We start from the raw sequence: 19,044 nt of genomic DNA, 5'->3' as shown, positions 1-19,044 counted from the left end.
GAACTTGGACATGATCTACCGAGACGACCACTGTTAAAACTCAAGTAACAAATTTATGAACAATACTCGGGCTGAGAAGGACAATGGAAGCCAGGAAGATCAATGTAAGCGTATTTGTATGCTTCTTTGGATCCTGGCAAAATTTGACTGACCCTGGGGCGGATAGCGGATATTTGTTCCGTGACGAAGAGGACTTATCATTCGCGTCCTCTTTGTTCTAACTAGAGAGAGATTTAGCTAGGGTGGTTTGTTAGGACTTGGCCTATAGACACATTTTTAAAAGCTTGGGTAGGTAGAGATACATCAACTATTCTCTTCAGATAACTAGTCTCCTCGCTGGTACCATTATCTAGCACTTCTACTGTTGCCTTTACTATCTCTATAGCTTGCGGCTGTGCAAGGCATAGCCTTGATCATCTATTCGGCCTTTCAAAGCATGGTATAAGCCGGCTGCTATTTAGTAGTGTTCTTAAAAGGAGGAGAAGCAATTGTATTCCATTATGGATGCCTTGAATAGAAGGAGCTTTTTTATTGATGATAGTCTCATTCATTTCGATAGTAACATAATGTTAGTGTGACAACTAGTTAGCACTATAAGTAGCAGCTGAGCCAAAATCTTGTCCGTTAATGGTCAATACGGGTTTTCTGCTGTTTTTCAATTAGTGATAATACAGGGATATTTAATGGGGCTACAATAGGCTGCATTTTTCTGTCAGCCTTGCATCCATTTTAAGCCCTCAGCCTTGCTGCCTTTACTATAGAACTACCATGTTATTCTCTTCTATCTGATCACTCTTCACATACGCTTTTGCGCTTCTGGCTCTATTTTGCTCTTTTGATGCTTGAGATACTGCGTCTCTACCAGACTCTCCTTCGCCATTCACAGCCTACTACATCTTCCAGAGCCTCCCGATGTATGGTGCACCAAAATTCAACAAAGCCTTTTCCGAGGTTTACTCGGATTCCGACGAAGACGACGATCGCGACAGCAATGCGGGCGAGTCAGGAAGTGAATTTCAACCTAGAAAACGCAGACGGATGGATAAAGACCGCGCGGCTCTAGGGATATTTGGCGATGACAGTGACGACGAAGACTCTCGCCCGAGCCAGAGGTGGAAAAAAAAGACATTGAGGACCCAAGGGCTGTCTTTTGTGTCAGGCGGACAACAAACTAGAAACACCGGCAATGATTCCTCCGCAGACGAAAACGCGCGTGGCAGCGGACACCTGAACGAGGACTTGGATAGGGACGAAGATGAGGACGAAGACATGGAAAGTGATGGCTTCACTATCGATACTGGTGGCCTGGGTAGCTCTACAAGAGGGGGACTAGGCTTCTCAGATACTGTAGACATTAAAACAGGCGATCAGGAAGAGTCTGGGCTGTTGGGAAGAACTAGCTTCCTCCGTGGAGGCATTTCGTTTTCAAAAGCTTCACTTGAGCCAGACAACGAAGAAGACAACCTCGATGAGTTTGAAACGCCATCCTTTGCACCAAAAAGCTTCAAATCGACATCTAATATTGCTTCAACGGCGCCAGTACAGGCTGGGCCTAAGCCTACCGCCGCTCGCAAGTCAGGCGCAAAATCCGCAAAATTCGATGCAGACACGCCCTTTGGCAAAGGCTTTGTTCCGTCTTCTGCTTATACACCCGTTCTTCGCGACGACCTCCCTGACGATAGCCGAGCAGCGCCACAGGCACCCAAATCGAGTGCTTTTGCATCTGGCCAAAAATCCAAGTTTGGAAACTCTTTTGCTCAGCGTATGATGCTTAAGATGGGCTATGTTGAAGGTCAGGGACTAGGCAAAGAGTCGCAAGGCCGCAACGTTATCATCGAGGCAAACCTTCGTCCGCAGGGTGTTGGCTTGGGTGCTGTCAAGGAAAAGTCTGAGGAAGAGCGCAAAGAAGAACGCCGCCAAGCACAACTGCGCGGAGAGAAGCTTGAGGATGATTCTGACGAGGAGCGTGAACGGAAAGCAACTAGCAAAAAGTCTTTGCGGCGCAGCGCTGGCAATAGTGGAACAAGCACTCCCCGTAATAAAACACCTAAAGCCAAGTTCTTGACAGCAGACGAGCTCAAAAAAATGGCGCCGGGCTTGCATATTCCCGCGGCCTTTGCCCCCATCCTAGACATGACCGGGCCAGGGGAAAAGACTTTGACAAGTGTTACAGGCCTCATGAGCACAAACTTCACATCGGGGTCATCTGAGCTTCCTGAGGTCGCCGAGAGACGCAAGCTCATTAAACGTGCACATATGGATCTTGCCATTTTCTCAGAAGAATGGAATTCCCTGGTCGACCGTAAAGCATGGGCGGAAAAACAATTAGAAGAAATGGAACAAGCAATGGAAGATTTGACAATGGGTGTCCAGAATCTTACTGAGTTTGCCCAAATTGTCGAGAATGAGCTTCCATTAGTTGGTGGGTGGAAAGAGACTGTTACATGCTTGGAAAAGGCCGTTGCTTCGGGCGCCGTCGTTGATGAAATGTCAGACATCATTGTGGCCGCCATCCATCCTTTTATTAGGGACGCAGACTGGGACCCTTTAAAAGAGCCAGACCGATTTGCTGCCGACCTACAGCCGCTGAGGGCTGTTTTACTACAAAATGGCTTTGCTGACGCCGATGAAAATCCTCACGCAGGTCAGTACTTTGATGGAGACACTGAAGAAGCATACCACCATCACCGAAAACATGCTAGCGCATATGAAAGTCTTATGTATAAGGTCTGGCTTCCGAAAGTTCTCTCTACTGTCCGAATATGGGATGTACACGACCCGACGCAGATGCTGTCCTTGGTTACGGCATGGAAACCTCTACTACCACCATTTGTCCATGCACAGCTCATAGCTGAAATTGTCCGGCATCTTGATGCGGCTCTTTCCGAATGGAATCCCCGCAAGAACCGCAAATCTATGCCGCCTCATGTATGGCTTTTCCCATGGTTATCATTACTCCCTCCGCATCACCTAGACCCCCGTGGGTCGGGTCTTGTAGCAGATGTCAAGCGCAAGCTTCGGGCTTTGGTTGGCTCATGGGACTTTGCCAAGGGGACTGTTCCAGGCCTGACGGCTTGGGAGGCAGTTCTGGGCAAGGAGTGGTCATCTTTGTTGATTGGTCACGTGCTACCATGTATTGGGCGTTTTCTACGACGCCACTTCCGTGTCGATCCTGCGGACCAAGCGCCATATCTTCCCGCTCTACAAGGAGTTTTGCAGTGGAAGGATGTTCTTGGGAGAAAGGCGCTTGGCGAAGTAGTCTCGACGCAGGTTTTCCCAATGTGGCACGAGAAGCTGGATGAATGGCTTGGTCTTGAAGAGGTGAACCTCGCCGAGATAGCCGACTGGTTTCAGTGGTGGAACGCTGAAGTTTATCCCAAGGAAATTCAGAGTTTGCCAGTAGTAAGGGAAGAATTTGAAAAGGGCCTAGCAAGGATGGAGAGAGGTTTACAGACGATGAGGTTATGACCGGGGGGGGTATTTACTAGTGTCTCATCTAGCTCTATCTACGCATTTACGGCATACGCCTTGGAGCCGGCAGGCTTTGCTTGAGGAAAAGGGTGGCGGTGATTTGTAAGATGCTGGCGGGCGAATGAGAAAGTAGGGCGCCTTGATTTCTGATGCATTCGTCAGCGGCGGCCTGTTTCTGATTCTTGTCTGCCGTGTGGGGGGCCGCCGGGCCTAGTCCAAGCCCTTGCGCTGGATATTGACATCTGCTGGCAGCTGCCATACTACATCCTAGGTTATGGGTGGCGGGCATGCCAGGTGTCAGTCCAAGGCGCCAGGTGCCCACAGCTGCCCCCAAACAATCAGCCTCGTAAACAATGTGGGAGGGAGATAGTGCTGGTTGACAATCTGACATCGATAACGAATCTAGACTAGAATCTGTTGGTAAATTAATTTGCGTGGTCTACAACAATAGGAGACAAAAAAGACCTCTTCTTAATACCCTTATCTGGTCTATTGAAAGCGACGAGAATTTAGTCTCATCATATAATAATATGTAAGTTGTGGTGTTTGTTCGCACTTTGGCTCTTCACATGTGTTTCCTGTTGCTTTCCCCTCGCTCAAGCCCAAGGTCATGGCAAATCTAGTCGCCCCTCCCACAATCTTCCCCTCCAAGCGCAAGGCCAAGCGAGCCCAGACCAGTCCACAGTACAAGGCAACACAATACTCTGAACACACAACATAGCTCTGCAAAGCCTGCTGCAAAGCCTGCTGCAGAGCCCACAGCACAACACACTGCCCACACATTGCCTTCAATTCTCCCTCTTCATGAACCCACCTGTTCGTTTTTTACAGGCTGGACTGCTGCTATCCACAAAAATCCTTACCACGAGGTTCCAGTCTACGGATATTCCTTAACAAACTTTGTCTGACTCTTGGTTGTCGTTAGTTGCTACGTCTACGTCTCTGTCTCTGGTTGTCTCCGTCTCTGGCTCTGGCTCTGTCATCTACGCCTACGTTTACGTCTACCTCTACGCCTACGTCTAGGTCGACCTCTGCCTGCCCTCGTCCGCGCTCTCTCTGATACCACACCTTATCTGTTCCGCTCTGCATCTTCTTCAGACATTTTTTGTTGCTCGAGGCGAACTAACTCCCCCGAACAAAAAGACACCCTACCATTACCGTTCTATACCACCATTCCACTCGCTATTTTCGGCTGGCCCACACTATTCCACTATCCAACAAGGCTATATCTCCTGGTCTAGTCCGCCTGTTGAGTCTTGCCTGCGTTGATCGTCGTCTTCGGTCATTCCCTTCCCCCGCTCTCAGCGCTGGCAGCCTCATCCATACGTCATTTATTTTTCCTCGGCTGTCCTGTATCTGCATTTTCGTTTCCGCTTTCTGTTGTCCGCATATTACCACGCCCACGGCCTTGGAATCTTGGTGCCTCCGCCCGCCTTTCTGGGCGTTTCTATCCCTCTTTCTTGCCCCTGCTAAACCCCTAGTAGCCACAGCCAAGGCCCGTCTTGAGCTGTGACCGCTTCATTTAAGTCACTATGTTTTGGCGATTTAACGGATATCCCGAAATCTCCGCTATCGAAACTATTCTTGACAAACCCGAGTTCACCCTAGAAGAGCTTCTTGATGAAGCTGATCTGATCGAAGAAGTCAAGCAGCATAACTCCAGACTCATACAGTTTTTCTGCCAAGATGCTGTGCTTGAAAAACTACTGAAGCATGTCGTGGCGCCCCGCCTGGGGCCCAAGGCAACCGAGTCTACTGATTCTGCCGTGACGTCAACTGAAGCCGGACCTGAATCCGGAGCCGGTGCTGGAGCCGAAGTCGATACTGAAGCCAATACCGAGGCTGAAAGCGATTTCCCATTTGACAACATCAGCACTACAACCACTACTACCACTATCACGACGTCTATCTTAGATGGCGCCTCAGAACAGAGACCTGGCCTTATCTTCTCTAGGCCTTCTGCATCATCTCTATCTAGCAGTGAGCAACTAGCCAAGGATGACGATCCTGATAAAAAAAGAAATCGTTACGCCTTCATCGCTTCCGAGGTTCTTGCATCCGATACGTGGTCTATCCACGGAGCTCTGATGGCTAACCATGAACTTTTCACTGAGTTCTGGGCGTTTTTGAAACGTCCCTCGCCTCTAGACCCCTTACAAGCGGGGTACTTCACCAAAGTGAATGAAGTTCTTTTCGATAAAAAAACTGAGGAAATGATTGACATCTTAAAACGCCTACCTAATGCCGTGTCCGATCTCCTTAACCATGTCGAGTGTCCCATGATAATGGACCTTCTTCTTAAAATCATCGCCTTGGATTGCAAGGAAAACGTTCAAGGCATCGTTGAAGTAAGCTGCATCCAACACAAATCGCTTCTAAGCTGTCACACTAAGCAGCATGCTAACTTGCTCCTAAACATAGTGGCTGTATTCTCAGGACATTGTTCCCACACTAGTCTCATACCTATCGCCGGAGCGCAACTGGGTCGTTCAAACTGCTGCTGGTGATTTCTTGAAGGCTATCATCACAATCTCCGCCAATGCTTCTCAGAATGACCAGCAATGTATTGGCCCTAACGAATTAACTCGCCAGCTTGTCTCAAAGCCATGCATTGAGCAACTGATTGGCTACATGCTAGGTGGTGGCAACACTTTGACCGTCGGTGTTGATGTAATCATTGAGGTCATCCGTAAGAATAACTCTGATTATGATCGTGATGTTGCGGGCGAGGCCGGCAATCCCCCAACCAGTCGAGACCCTATATACCTAGGAACGCTTCTCAGACTGTTTGGTCAGTACGTCCCCGACTTTATGAATCTCATCATGATGGCTCCTTCCCGTAAGAAAGCTGTCAACTCGACATTTGACACAAAGCTTGAGCCTTTAGGCTTTGACCGTTTCAAAACCTGCGAGCTCATGGCTGAGCTGCTTCATTGCAGTAACATGGGCCTGTTGAATGAGCCGGGAGCCGAAGAGGTGATAGCCGCTAGAGACCTCGAAAGAAACCGCCTCCGTTCTGAAAACCGCCTCTATCCACATTACATGAACGATGATTTATCAGCTGGTGATGATCTCACCATGCGGTCACTTCATCATGAGGAAAGCCGTCGCTTGGAGGTGACCAACGCTGATGAGGACTATGAAGAGGTCGAAGATTCTAATGATGACTTCGTCCGGGCTGAAGACGAGATCCTCCCCATCACTACTTCGTTCATGGATAAGGACAGCGACGATTTTGTAGATGAGCCCTTGAGCTCGCCCCGCCTTAAAATTAAGGAGGATTCCCACGATATTCATCCCGAATTTCCCAATGATGACCAACTTCCCCCATCAATTGACGATTCGTCTGATTTTTCAAACAAGGATTCCCAGATTGACGAGCCTTCAATTTTGGAGTCTGCCAAGGCCCAAGGTGATGTCGCCCCCAATACTGATGGTTCGAGCATCTCTAATGAGGCAGAAATTGTCCGTGCAATGGAGAACGTTACCCTTGATCAAAAGCCTGGAGAGTCTATAAATGATAGAGACATGACTGTTACATGCTCTTCTTCTGAAGCTCAGGCTGCAGACGGTTCTAAACCCGAGTCTAATGCGGCTGCAGCCGCCCCTATCCAGGCAGACCCATGTGCCGAGTCTCAGGCTAGCGTTGATGACGCAGACCCAGAGATTGTACCGGAACCTTCAATTGTTTCACAGGCTGATGATGACAAAGACCTCAGCCGCGAAAGTCTTGAGGCTAGCACCCCTGACCCTTCGATTCTTGATGTCAAGAATTCTAGCCAAGTTTCAGAGCCCGAAAGCTCGTCTGTCTTTTCCACAGGCATCAACGAGGATTCACAGCTTGACAACACTGGCGATAGATCTGCTTCTGCCCTCGAAGACTCCCGTGTGCCCGGGGATCGGTTTGGAAACACGGCTGAGACTGATCGCCGTTTTGATGCGCCCGTTGTTGGCGATTTTCTGAAGATGCAGTTTGTCGAGTACAACGTTGTGCCGACAATCCTGTCCTTTTTCTTCGCCTATCCTTGGAACAACTTTCTCCATAATGTTGTCTATGATATCGTTCAGCAGGTCTTCAACGGGCCAATGGATCGAGGCTTCAATCCTACCCTTGCTATCTCCTTATTTGAAACTATAGATATCACAGCTGCGATTACTAGGGGCCAGGCTGCCAGTGACGAGTCCCAGGCCAAGATCCAAACCCGCATGGGATATATGGGGCATCTCACCTTGATAGCAGAAGAAGTTGTCAAGTTTACCGAGCGCCATGCACCTGAGGTTCTATCTGATATGGTCTTAGACAAGGTTATGAGCCAAGAATGGATCAATTACGTTGATGGCCCTCTTGCTGATACCAGGGAACGTGACAATGCTATTTTAGGCGGCGTACGTCCTGAGGATGCTATTCGAGCACGAGGTGCAGGCTTAGGTCAGGATGGCGGCGCTTCTTCCTTTGGCCTAAGCAATAGTGGGACTAACGCACTTGCTTCTGTTGGTCTGAACGGTGGAATGGAATCTCACAATAGCAACCAAAGCAACATTGGGTCGTTTGGTATTAGCACTGGCACATTGTTGTCTGGGTTTGGAAGCTCTAGTGACGAAGAAGATTATGACGAAACCGAAAACGACGAAGAGATCAAAAATGAGGTTAGTTAAGAGATGAAGAAAAAAGGAAGAAACTAACAAGACAAGAAGACATGATCGTTAGACTCTGATCTTTGGTATCCTTTTCTCCTTGGATTGCGAGTACAAACTAATCATGGACTACAGTTCCGGGCTTATACGGACCCTCTCAACAACACAGCCGGGTCTTCTCTAAATCCTCCCTCCATTCCGCCACCACCCCCTCCGCCGCCGCCGCTGAATATCACTCCTTCGCGAGCCCGACTGCAGTTACAGGCCCGGCTCGCTATGCACCAGAAAAAAAATGCGGAGAACCTTTCGGCCTTTAACACCGCATCTGAAAATCAGCCCTCGAGTAGCCACAACGAGAATTATCCGGCGGCCACCCATAACCCTTTTGAGACTGATGATCTTGACAGCGATGATGATGACGATGATAATGATGGGGGGCACTTTGGAATGGGCAGCGCTTGGTCAAGCAATAATTCTGGACGCGGTGCTTGGTGGAGAGGCGCTATCAGTGGTGGACAGCAGGAAGGGAACTCAGATTCGGATGGAGATATGGACAATGACGAAGAATTTGGAGATTTCGCCATGCCCGAAGTGGAGTCAACATCTACGTCCGAGGCTTCTCCAGTCAATTCTAGCGGTGGAAACAACGTGCCAATCCTGAAGCCCCTGGCTGTGCATCCTGTGTCCGGAGCATCGACGCCCTTCGGAGCGGTTCAGAAGGCTGGACTGAGCAGCTTGTGGCCATTTGGGCCTTCATTCTCTAACGCTGGCAGTGGGTCATCGTCTACGCATATCGAGGGCATCTCGCCCTTTGAAGCCCAGGAACTAGGGACGATGACTATGCCAGAAGATAGCGAGGTGACAGGCGAGGATGGCAGCAGGGTATCTCGAACAGTAGAAGCCAAGCGACGCACGAGTCTGGAGGACCCCGATGATGAAGAAGTGGTTGTATAGACGACTATTTCTAGAAGCGGCAACCAATAGCACATGGCTTTTCTCTTCTTCCCGACTACTGTTCCAGGAGCTGTGGCTGTGTTTCTGGAATTCGTGTATTATCTTGGCCTTGTGCTTTTGTTGTTTTCCTGTTCCATGACGATTAGCTCTTAGTGTTTTTTTTTCTTTATTTTGCATGATACAGTTTAGCATATAGTCAATTGACGTGCGTTTACTAGAGAATAAACGGCCTTTGGCTGATCAACAAAGTGAGGCAAAGACATCCTGCACAGTTATGTCACTGAGGCTGGATCTAATCCTATAGTGCAGTCTTCGAGTCGGAAACAGAAACAACCCAATGCTAAAAACGCAGTCTCTTTTTTCGGAGGTCCTTCCAACTTCAAGGCATCACCACGATGTATCGAGCAACTGCATGCGGAATCTAATGTCACGATCTATGACGCATTGATGCATAATTCACGTGATACATAATCCACATCTACTTGGACCCACATGCCTATATATATATATACGTATGTTTACAACGTATATACGGCTGGCACTATTCACATCATTCATATCATTCGCTTGGAACTCAACATAGGCTAACCTATTCATTTTTTTTTCTTTGAAAATGTGAAGTAGAAATTAAAAGCGAGACATTTAACAGCGACAGCTGCAGTTCTCTTCAAAGCCAGACGCAAAGGTATAAAAATGCACGTAAAAGCAGACAGAGAAACCCTCCCAGCTCCAATATAAAAAAAAGCAACCATAAAAAGAAGAGAAAAGAAAAGGGCAAAAGGGTTGAAGCCAGGCGAGAGGAGGAGGCCAAGCAAGTCGAGCAAAACAAACAGCCGAGTGGTTGGTGTATTAGGGGTTCACAGACACAATCTTGCAACATCACCCTTGGCCACTCTCTCTCTCCCTCTCTCTCTCTCTATCTTTTCGTAAACGCCGACACCCCAAACTCCGTTCCTGCGAATCAACAAAAGACCGCAGTGCCAAATATTAAGCAGGCCACTCTTTTTACCCCCTTTTTATAAGAGCGTGCCTGTTTGCTAACTAGCTGCATCTCGGCAGCCTAGAAGCTCATCAACTTCATGACACTGCTGGACTGGTTGGAGACAACCAGACCAGCCACAGCAGCAGAGGTCAGGGTAGACAGGACACCAGACAGGAAGGCAGAAATGGAAAGGCTGGCAATATCGCCACCACGGAGAGGGGCGAGCTGGGTTAGAATACCAATCTGGATACCCAAAGAGCCAATGTTGCCGAAACCACAGATGGCATAGGTGCCGATGAGACGGGCACGGGCGGACAGGCCTTCGGTAGCAACCAGCTTGGAAAAGGCAAGGTATTCATTCTATTTTAGTCGTTAGTAAATAGCCAAACACTAGAGGCGTGTATTTTAAACATAGACATACCTTGACAATCTTGGTGGCAATGATCTTGGCAATGGTGTACAGGCTGCCATCGCGGGGGACACCCAACAAAAAGGCAATAGGGTAGCAGATGTATCCGACGATAAGCTCAAGAGACAGCTTGGGAGAAGTAATGTTCAGGTACGAGCCCCACCAGCCTAGGAGGCCATCAATGAGACCAACAAAGGCCAGAATGCACATAATGGAGGCAATGATGGTTCCGGCAATCTTGATACCAAAGTAAGCGCCGTTGGCAAAGGCGTGCAGGGCGTTCTGTGCAGCCTCCTCCTCGTCGTGGGGGATAACGACCTTGCCGGCAGTCATAGTCTCCTCGGTCTCCGGGTAACGCAGCTTGGAAATGGCTAGCGAGGCAGGGATGGACATGATGCAGGCAGACACCATAGCCTGGGCGTTCAGTCCTAGACCAATGTAGGCGACCAGGACAGAGCCTGAGATGGTGGCAAAGCCACAGGTCAGGATCTGGTGGATCTCGGCCTTGGTCATGTGCGGCACGAACGGACGGACTAGCATAGCGGACTCTCCCTGACCAATGAAGGGGGTGGCGGCCGCAACGACAGCCTCAGCACCAGACACACGCAGGGCCCAGAAAACAAAGGTGGCAAACTTGCTGACGAACCACTGCAGGATGCCGCAGTGCCAGAGGACCTGCACCAGTGAGATGAAGAAGATGATGGCGGGAATGACGCCGAGCAGGAACCAGGGGAGAGAAGCAACGCTGTCTGACGTCAGGAAAGCAACACCCAGCTTGGAGAAGCTCAGCAGGTCACCAGCACGGTCGGCAATAAACTTGAAGATATCGTAGCCAACACTGGTGCGGAGGACAAAGAGGGCGATGATATACTGGGCCAGCATGCCGCCAATGACGGTGCGCCATTCAACGTGACTGCGGTGGGCAGAAGTAGCCCATAGGGCAGCGATCAAAACAAAGAGACCAAAGAGCGACACGGCACGGTTCTCGCGGTTGTTGTCCTCCCACTCCTCAGTGCAAAAGGTGCCGATCAGGATGGCAGAGATAGTGACTGTAGCACCGGCAGGAATGCGGAACTTCTCAGGGATACGGTCGTACACAGCCACGGCAGTCTTTTTCCACGCCGTCTTTATCGGGTTAGAGACAATGGTCGACGAGACGTAGAAGAAAAACAGGCGGGCCATGATGGACAGCCACAGCAGAAACGGGACAACCCAGTTCTTGTCGTTGCGGTGGAGGACCAGCGACGCAATCCACCAGGCGGTGAAGAGCGCGCCCCAGAAGAGGTGGACAGCCCACTTGTGGCGGTGATACATGATGGCGAAGCGCCCGGAGCGGTGGCTCTGGGAGCTGGCCTCGACAGCAGGCTCAACAATGCCGGCATGCTTCTCGGGGTCAGCCACGGAGGGCGCATGCTTGGAGGAAATGCTGCCAGAGGGCTTGCGGGTCATGGCAGAGACGTGTATGGGGTCAGCCATTGTGAGGAAGGAAGGTTAGGTGACTTATTATATTAAACAAGGGGGAGAGGGGGGAGGGGGGAGGGGTTTGCGGGGCAAAGAAGGAAAAGAAAAGCTGGTGATAGCTACCAGATCAACCAGTCTGTGGAAAACGGCAAAATGGCAAGCGAAGAAGCTTGGATTAAAGGGAGAGAAAATACAGAGGGCAAGAAGAAGGGGAGAGGTATAAAAGAGGCAGGAAGACGGGACAAACAACACGATGTTGAGGCTGCTGGAGAGAAAAAGGAGAAGAAAGGAAAAGAGGGAGGGACAAGACTGAGGACTACAACTAGCAGTGGCAGGAGGAGCCTTTTGTATAAAATTTCCATGTCTAGCTAGAGTTGCATGTATGGGCTGGTTGGTCTGTTACTCCAGTTATCTATCGTTCTTTTTTGTACTGGCTATTTTTTTTGGGCATCAGCAAAACTGAAATGACCTAGCGGCAATCGTAAAGCCCGCAAAATGAACTTGGCTTTGAGCAAGTGCCATCTAGCATCCAAGCTAATCCCCAAGTCCTAAATCTGGGTCTCTTTTGTGTTGTTTCTTTATGGCTTGAAGCTCGACCATTTTGACAAGAAAAAAAAAGTGCTTTCTTGCGGAGGCTAATTGACAGACAAGGGCGCAGACAGACAGATAGACATGCATTGTGTTGGCTCCCGTCCTTGTTTCCTTGTGACAAGCTGGCATTCGAGGAGGAGGACGAGGACGAGGACGAGGAGGAGGCCATTCGCACTGCTGCTGGCGAGATATTCAGAGGAGGCCATTCTATGCCTGCCAGCTCCGGACCTTCCTCTTTCTGCCACTTATCAGTTAATTTATTAAGATGCTCGTGTGCTTCGTTATTTGTATGCAACGCAGCAGGAGATAAGCAGGGTCGTGACCTCTGCGGGAGCAAGAAACATCCCAAATCCTCGCCCATTTGGGACATGGGGGTAGGATTGGAATAGGCGCGTTTTAAGTAATCTGGGGCGTGGGCCTAGTGGCAAGCCGCCACTAAGAGCGAAAAGAGAAAGAACCCCACCCATAGGACAAGCTGCCCTGTGTCTCGGACTCGACCTTGGAAAAATTGCAATTGCTTCACATGGTCGCCTTTTTTCGGAGGAAGAGAGGGAAAGATAGGGAAAGATAGGGAAGGAGAGAGAGGCAGAGATCAGAGGAGGGTAATTACCTTGAGCGTCATCATCTTCGAGAGCGTCCCGAGTCTGGATCTGCGCTGGGTAGTTGCCCATTGATCAAATCGACCCGATCTTTCATCCAACGGCAAATGCAAATAATACCTCGACATAGACATAGGTACGAGACCGTCCGTCCAATTCAGCAGACCAGCGTCGCTATTTGGAACAACAAAAATTACACACGAATTTGACAGTTTGATTTCCATCGTTGCTCGTTAGGTTATCGTTACAAGATAGGCTATCGCGCTTTACCCGAGCCTGTGCGCCTGTAGGAAATCTCCCTCCTCGTCTTATCATGTTCGTGACTTATGTCGCCCGGTTGTTCGCATGTGTGTGTCCTAGGGCTTATTCCAAATATACATTCGAGACTCTGCCTCTACCCCTTTTCCTTTTTCGCCTTTCCTCCGAAGAAAAACGCTGTGCTGCGCGAGAGAATACAGCACGAGATACATACCGCAGGCCTTGGACATAGGGTAAATAGCCTCACTCTCAAACACCTAGCCCGAGTGTAAGTTCCAGAACCACCAGAAACGGAGAGGAGAATTTAATCGAGCCGGTGGAGGTAAGAAAACAGCATCTATATTCAGTGTTTACCTGTCAGATTACCTCCATGTGATGGTCTCTAATAATAAGCAGTGGCTAACAAGTAAGCCATCGGAAGAGTCTCACGTACGCCAAGGCTAACACCCACTCAATGACCCAATGAGATAAATGAACATGGGTGGAGTACCTGTCTCTTTCCTTTTGGCCCTCCTACAGCAGACAGACCATAAGGCCCTTTTGTGCAACTGCCCGCTATAGCCGTCATTTCTGAACTCCACCGCTTCCCCATGTAGGATGTGGCGGTCTATTTCCCTGTCTTTACATCCAGTGGCATTGTCAAAGGAGAGCTTGACTGCTACTCGGGAGGAAATAAAGTCAAGTGTACTGAAATGATAGCACCCAGGCAGCACGATCTGTAGCTGCTGAGCTGAAAAGGGGAAAATCATGTACTTGTACTATCCACCCATTCCTTCTTGGTGGCGTTCAAATGGCCGAGACAAGCCAATACTTGGGCTCAGATTTCCAATAGCCTGTGGCAAATGCACTGAGCGCTGTATTAATACTCGCATATTGATGGATGGTTATAGCCTTGGAACCTGCTCAAGGCTCCCTCACCTTGTTTCATCCCCAATTTTTAGCTATGTTGTTGCCTCTGCCCATAAGCAGCAACAAAGCTTTCATAGATTCTATGACATCCAGCACCGCCCCTACCAACATCAACACCAGCATCAGCCACAACGCGGTGTGCCCAGGTTTATTTTCTTCTTATGTTTCTTTCATGTTACAAACGGCAAAGAAAAGGAGCGACATGGGCACAGAAAACAGCGTCATTATTATCAATTCGAAATCCGTGTTGCCCACTCTAGCCGGACAAAATGGCATGCATCGTCATGTAGTTGGTTATCCACAGCTTCTTTGCAAGTCTAGACAGTTGCAAGGTTCCAGACCTCTTGTTGGCCCCTTCTCCAGCTTCCAAATTCTCTTGCCTTGCTTGGCTAGCTAATTCCCTTGACACAAATAGTTGAACAATGCAACAGGGATTTGAGATAAGACAGGAGACGCTATAGAGGGTAGGCAGGAGAGAAATTTGCGGCGAGTGACAGAGATAAGAAACAGAGAGAAGGGATATGTCAGCGGAGAGCCACCCACTGACGACCTAGAAAGACAAGAGAGAACAATATAGACAATCTACGCTCTCCTAGTCACTGTGGTCATCCCGTTTAGCTTTCTGGAACGTTGGAAGCAAAAAGCGGGTAGGCTTTCTAGTTCTGGACCCTTGATCCCCGTCACATGGGTGGAACTTGTGATTGGCACTGGACATGAAGCACATATCAAAGGATGAGGAGGATTATATATGGCGGGCCTGCGCGTAAGCAGCATTGGTGCTAGGACTTTTGAAAACCCTGGCGAGGCAAGAGAGGGAAGAAAAAGGTACCTATCCATCTTTCTGCCAGTCCAGATCTAGCAAACCTTAATGGGGGGGCCGCAAGTGGTTGGAGATAAGGCATTCCTTCTTGGATAATTACGAAAGCCCCACAGTCCAGTACTAGAGCACACGCGACAAGACGCCAAAGAAATTATACAAAGCAAAGCGAAGCAGGCCTTCCATGCCATGCCATGCCATGCCAACGCAAGGAGGAGCCAATCGGAGGGCTAAACAGTGAAGAAGGATGTTGCAAAAAAAAAAAAGAATTAAAAAAAAAAAAAAAAAAAAAAAAAAGAACTTTGCAGTTACAGCGGAGCCAAAAACAGCCAATCAAGGAAGACAAGAATTCAGCCATAAGCTGGGCAGTTTCCTCGATCCTCCCTACTCCAGCGATAAAGTAAGCACCTTCTCAGGACAAAGATGGAAATTACCCACGAGGATTAACACACACACACACACACACTGGCAAATAAGATTTGGGATCTCGAGCCTAGCAGTCGTCTTCTGTGTTGTCACGTGACTTCTCCATCGGATAAGAATGACAAAACGTCATGGCTAGCGCCCAACAATTGTTGGATTGCTTGGATCCCCCTTCTCTCGTTTTTCCTTACTATCCCCTGTCACCGGAAGCAGACCCTTGTTTTCTGATGGAAGGACAAGTGCGATAGGCTAGAGGGAGAGACGAAAAAAAAAAAAAAAAAAAAAAAGAAAAAGGCCGAGAAAAATACCGGTTCCCCCATTGGGCATGTGGAGGCCGAGATATCCAAGGTACAACGGGGTTGAATTATCAGCAGACTAACCTCGTTTTCCATGTACGAAGACGCGAGTCTCGCGTGTGGAAGCCCAGCGTTTCGAAAAAGGCCAACCACAGCAAGCCCTATAACAACGACAGGAGGAAAGCAGGAGTGCAGAGGTGAAGAACAGGTGAGAGAAAAGAGAAGAGAGGGAAAGAGGACAAGGCACAAGAGCAAAGTCCTGTGGTGTGTGGCGTGGCGTGGTGTGTGGCGTGCGCAGCTTGGGGCTAGACTTCGCGGCTCCAGGCCCAGGGAGCCTATATCACCGATGCGTAAACCGGCGCACCAAGGACCAGATGGCAGTCAAGACGCGAAGCCAAACGAAGTAATGAAAGAGCAGAAAAAAAGAAAATAAAAGAAGAGAAAAAAGGAAAAGAAAAAGAACCGAAAAAGCTCGCAAAGAGCATCCGAACTCGGTGCCGCCCTGGTCTGTGAAAAATACGTGCTGGTAACTCGCAAAAGCATCGCGCTACACCCCACTCATACTTTGGTCGTCGTCGTCGTCGTCATCGCCATGGCTCTGGCTAAAATGAAAATAAAGACCAAAAAAGGAACACAAAAGTCGCCTAATAAAGTCGTGGCCACCGGGGCTGGGATGGGATGGGATGGGATGGGATATTGAAGACTCGACCGATAAGCAAGGAGCCTGTTGTTGCTTCTCCGGTGCGGTACATGGTCGTTTCAAGCAAAGGAAGAAAAGAAAGCCAAGAAGCCAAGACCAGATATAGGCAAAAGATGCAGAATCACAGGGAAGTAGGGGGCGTGTGAGCATTATTTCCGGACCACAATCGTGTGATGTCGATATCGTTCCTGGTTGTGTATCAGCAGCTGCGTTTCTATCCGCGCCTGTATCTGTATCTGTATCTGTATCTGTATCTGTATCTGCGTCCGTATCTGCATCTGCATCTGCATCTGCAACAAGTGCTCGGGTCGTGTTATGGTGATATGGCGATCCCAGGCTGCCGCTGCTACTGCGGCAGTGCTCGCCATGGCGAGCGTTCTTTCGATGCCCACACAGCGGTTCCAAACCACAGGCAGCATGAAGGAAAACCAAGCGTTCCCCTTTCTCATGTTTTACGGGCCCATCTCTTCTTCTTATACACAGCAGTCTGCCGGGCCCATGTTGTGAAAACGTAAAAGTTTGCAAGGCCCTCGCAAATGTCGCCAGTCTGGGGCCGAAAAAGAGAGCATAAACACAGCAAAACTATGCCTTGATGCTTGACGAACCCATCTTAGTAGCCTGAACAAGCTCTTAAGCTCGAAAGCCCCAGCCAAGTGCCACGGAAAAAGCCCAGGTTTCCGTCGAAGATCGGCGGTCTACGAGGTGTGCATTGGTTTGTAAGAGCAGCGGCCGCCATATGCATGCTATAAAGCCGGCGGAGACCAGGAGGAATAGCCCAGTCGATAGTTTGCTGAGTTTGAGACTGTTTCTTAGCTTCCTCTCGGTCTTCCTGCACAGCAGTGCACACAGCCATACGTACGCATGCTGTAAAGCCGGCGGAGACAAGGAGGAATGGCCCAGTCGATAGTTTGCTAGGCTTGGGATTGTTTCTTGGCTTTCCTAGGGCCTTGCCTTCCTGCGCAGTAGTGCACAAAATGCTACTAGGAGCGACAGTTTACGCTTAACTGCAATGTAATCCTATCTTGCCCCCTGTACTGGTTCCCCTGTAACCTCTAGGAGCTCTGCCTGCATCTCGACATGTATGCCTCGGGCCTGATGGCCCTTTTTTACCCATACTCCGCTCGTTGTCTTGCTTTGCTGACCTTTCTTACCTAGGGCTTCTCTTTCTTCCGCCGGCTCTTCTCTGCTTACAGTCCTCTGCTTACAGTCCTCTCCTTACAGTCCTCTCCTATGCTGTGCCTCGTTCTTATCTTGCAGGGCCTTTTGTCCTGTCCAACCCCAAGCCGTGGGAGGATCACATCATTTCTTATCCAGGCTACTATTTCTTGCAGGACCATTGCCACAGCGGACTTTGCTCCACAAGGCAACGTTAGATGCAATTAGTTGCGGGGCAAGTCCCCAGAAATGCAGTGATAATGCTGTGTACATACAACTACAAACACGTCCAGCCACAAACGCCGGTCTTCATTGTACTGTGTACTCCTTGTTCCTTCTTCCCGCCTCCCCCTCGCTGTAAGATCGGCCAACCGCTTAGCTTAGCTAGCCACCGATCGCCTTTTGGGTATGTGCATACATACATACACATACTTACTTTGCATGTGCACACCAGGGGGCACGTTCGTTCGTTCATTGTTTCTTTTTTTTTCCTGTCTTCTAATCTGGAATGTAGCTGCACATCCGGTAGCCCCTCCCGCCTTCTCTCTGCTCTTTTCGCTGCCGCCTTGGATGCTTTTCGTTGAAGCCGAAGGAGTCGCACGGGGCATTCTAGACACCGAGCCGAACAAGCAAAGATTCAACGACTTAACACAACTAGGTCAACTTTTTCCCCTTACTAATTACAACAGCGGACGGGCCTCAGCCAACCCCGTGTCAACAAGACCGGGCGCTCAAAGCCAAAAGCTACGAGCCAGCAAGGGGCCTCTGCAGATGCAGGAAGAAGAAAAAGAAGGTGACGAAGAAGAATAAGAAAACAAGGAAGACAATCAAGTCAAATGAAGGCCCAGCTAAAGCCCCTCAGATCGATGCTCGCTTGACGGAGAGCCCCTCTGGTGACCATAGCCATACAGAGTTTGATGGATTGTTTGACGCCGTTTTCGTCCGCAGTTCGGCATCCTCATGAACCAGGGTTTCCGTCTCCGCCTTCATCTTCTTGCTGCTCATCCCTTAGCCCTGCCTTGCCTTTGCCGCCCGTACCCTCCCTGCTTGTTTGGTCCTGTTTACCCTTTTACGGATCTTTACGTGCACGAGCCAACACTCAACTCAAAGCATGCCCTAAACAAGTAACAATAGTAGCCACCAAAAGAAGTGTCAAGCCTAGAATAGAAATTCAAAATCTACACGTCAGGGATGAGGTCATGCGTCAAGTTGTCAAATTATACCCTAGCGCTGCAGATTAACCAGATTAACCCTAATGCAACCGTGTAACCAAATTTGCACTTCATATTGTTGCCATATCACACCGAATGTATCATGTGCCAGCAACGATACTAGCCGTCGGCTTCGCGGCCAGTTGCAGATGACAACTCAGGCCGGCCTTCGA

The 19,044-nt window shown here is 49.4% G+C and overlaps 3 protein-coding genes across 3 annotated transcripts; 2 read left to right on the top strand and 1 right to left on the bottom strand.

Moving 5' to 3' along the window:
- Positions 1-912: 912 nt before the first annotated feature.
- Positions 913-4,494, top strand: HOO65_011370 (tuftelin interacting protein 11; the record flags this gene model as incomplete). Its single annotated transcript, XM_071005322.1, has 5 exons — positions 913-3,402; positions 3,542-3,573; positions 4,009-4,155; positions 4,193-4,287; positions 4,397-4,494. The coding sequence occupies 5 exons, from the start codon at positions 913-915 to the stop codon at positions 4,492-4,494; spliced, it is 2,862 nt and encodes a 953-aa protein (XP_070863191.1).
- A 509-nt stretch (positions 4,495-5,003) lies between these two features.
- On the top strand, positions 5,004-9,060 carry HOO65_011369 (Extragenic suppressor of kinetochore protein 1; the record flags this gene model as incomplete). The annotated part of the gene is made up of 3 exons (XM_071005292.1): positions 5,004-5,819; positions 5,893-8,118; positions 8,242-9,060. 3 exons carry the CDS (start codon positions 5,004-5,006, stop codon positions 9,058-9,060), a joined length of 3,861 nt encoding a protein of 1,286 aa, XP_070863190.1.
- Positions 9,061-10,120: 1,060 nt separating this feature from the next.
- HOO65_011368 (NupC family nucleoside transporter) lies at positions 10,121-11,927 on the bottom strand (the record flags this gene model as incomplete). The annotated part of the gene is made up of 2 exons (XM_071005665.1): positions 10,121-10,402; positions 10,464-11,927. The coding sequence occupies 2 exons, from the start codon at positions 11,925-11,927 to the stop codon at positions 10,121-10,123; spliced, it is 1,746 nt and encodes a 581-aa protein (XP_070863189.1).
- Between the last annotated feature and the right edge of the window lie 7,117 nt (positions 11,928-19,044).

This window comes from Ceratocystis lukuohia, assembly GCF_044167205.1.
Source record: "Ceratocystis lukuohia strain C4212 chromosome Unknown Supercontig1_pilon, whole genome shotgun sequence".
Classification (NCBI taxonomy): Eukaryota; Fungi; Ascomycota; class Sordariomycetes; order Microascales; family Ceratocystidaceae; genus Ceratocystis; species Ceratocystis lukuohia.
The sequence above is the reverse complement of the archived record's forward strand: the minus strand, read 5'-3'. Positions and strand labels throughout refer to the sequence as shown.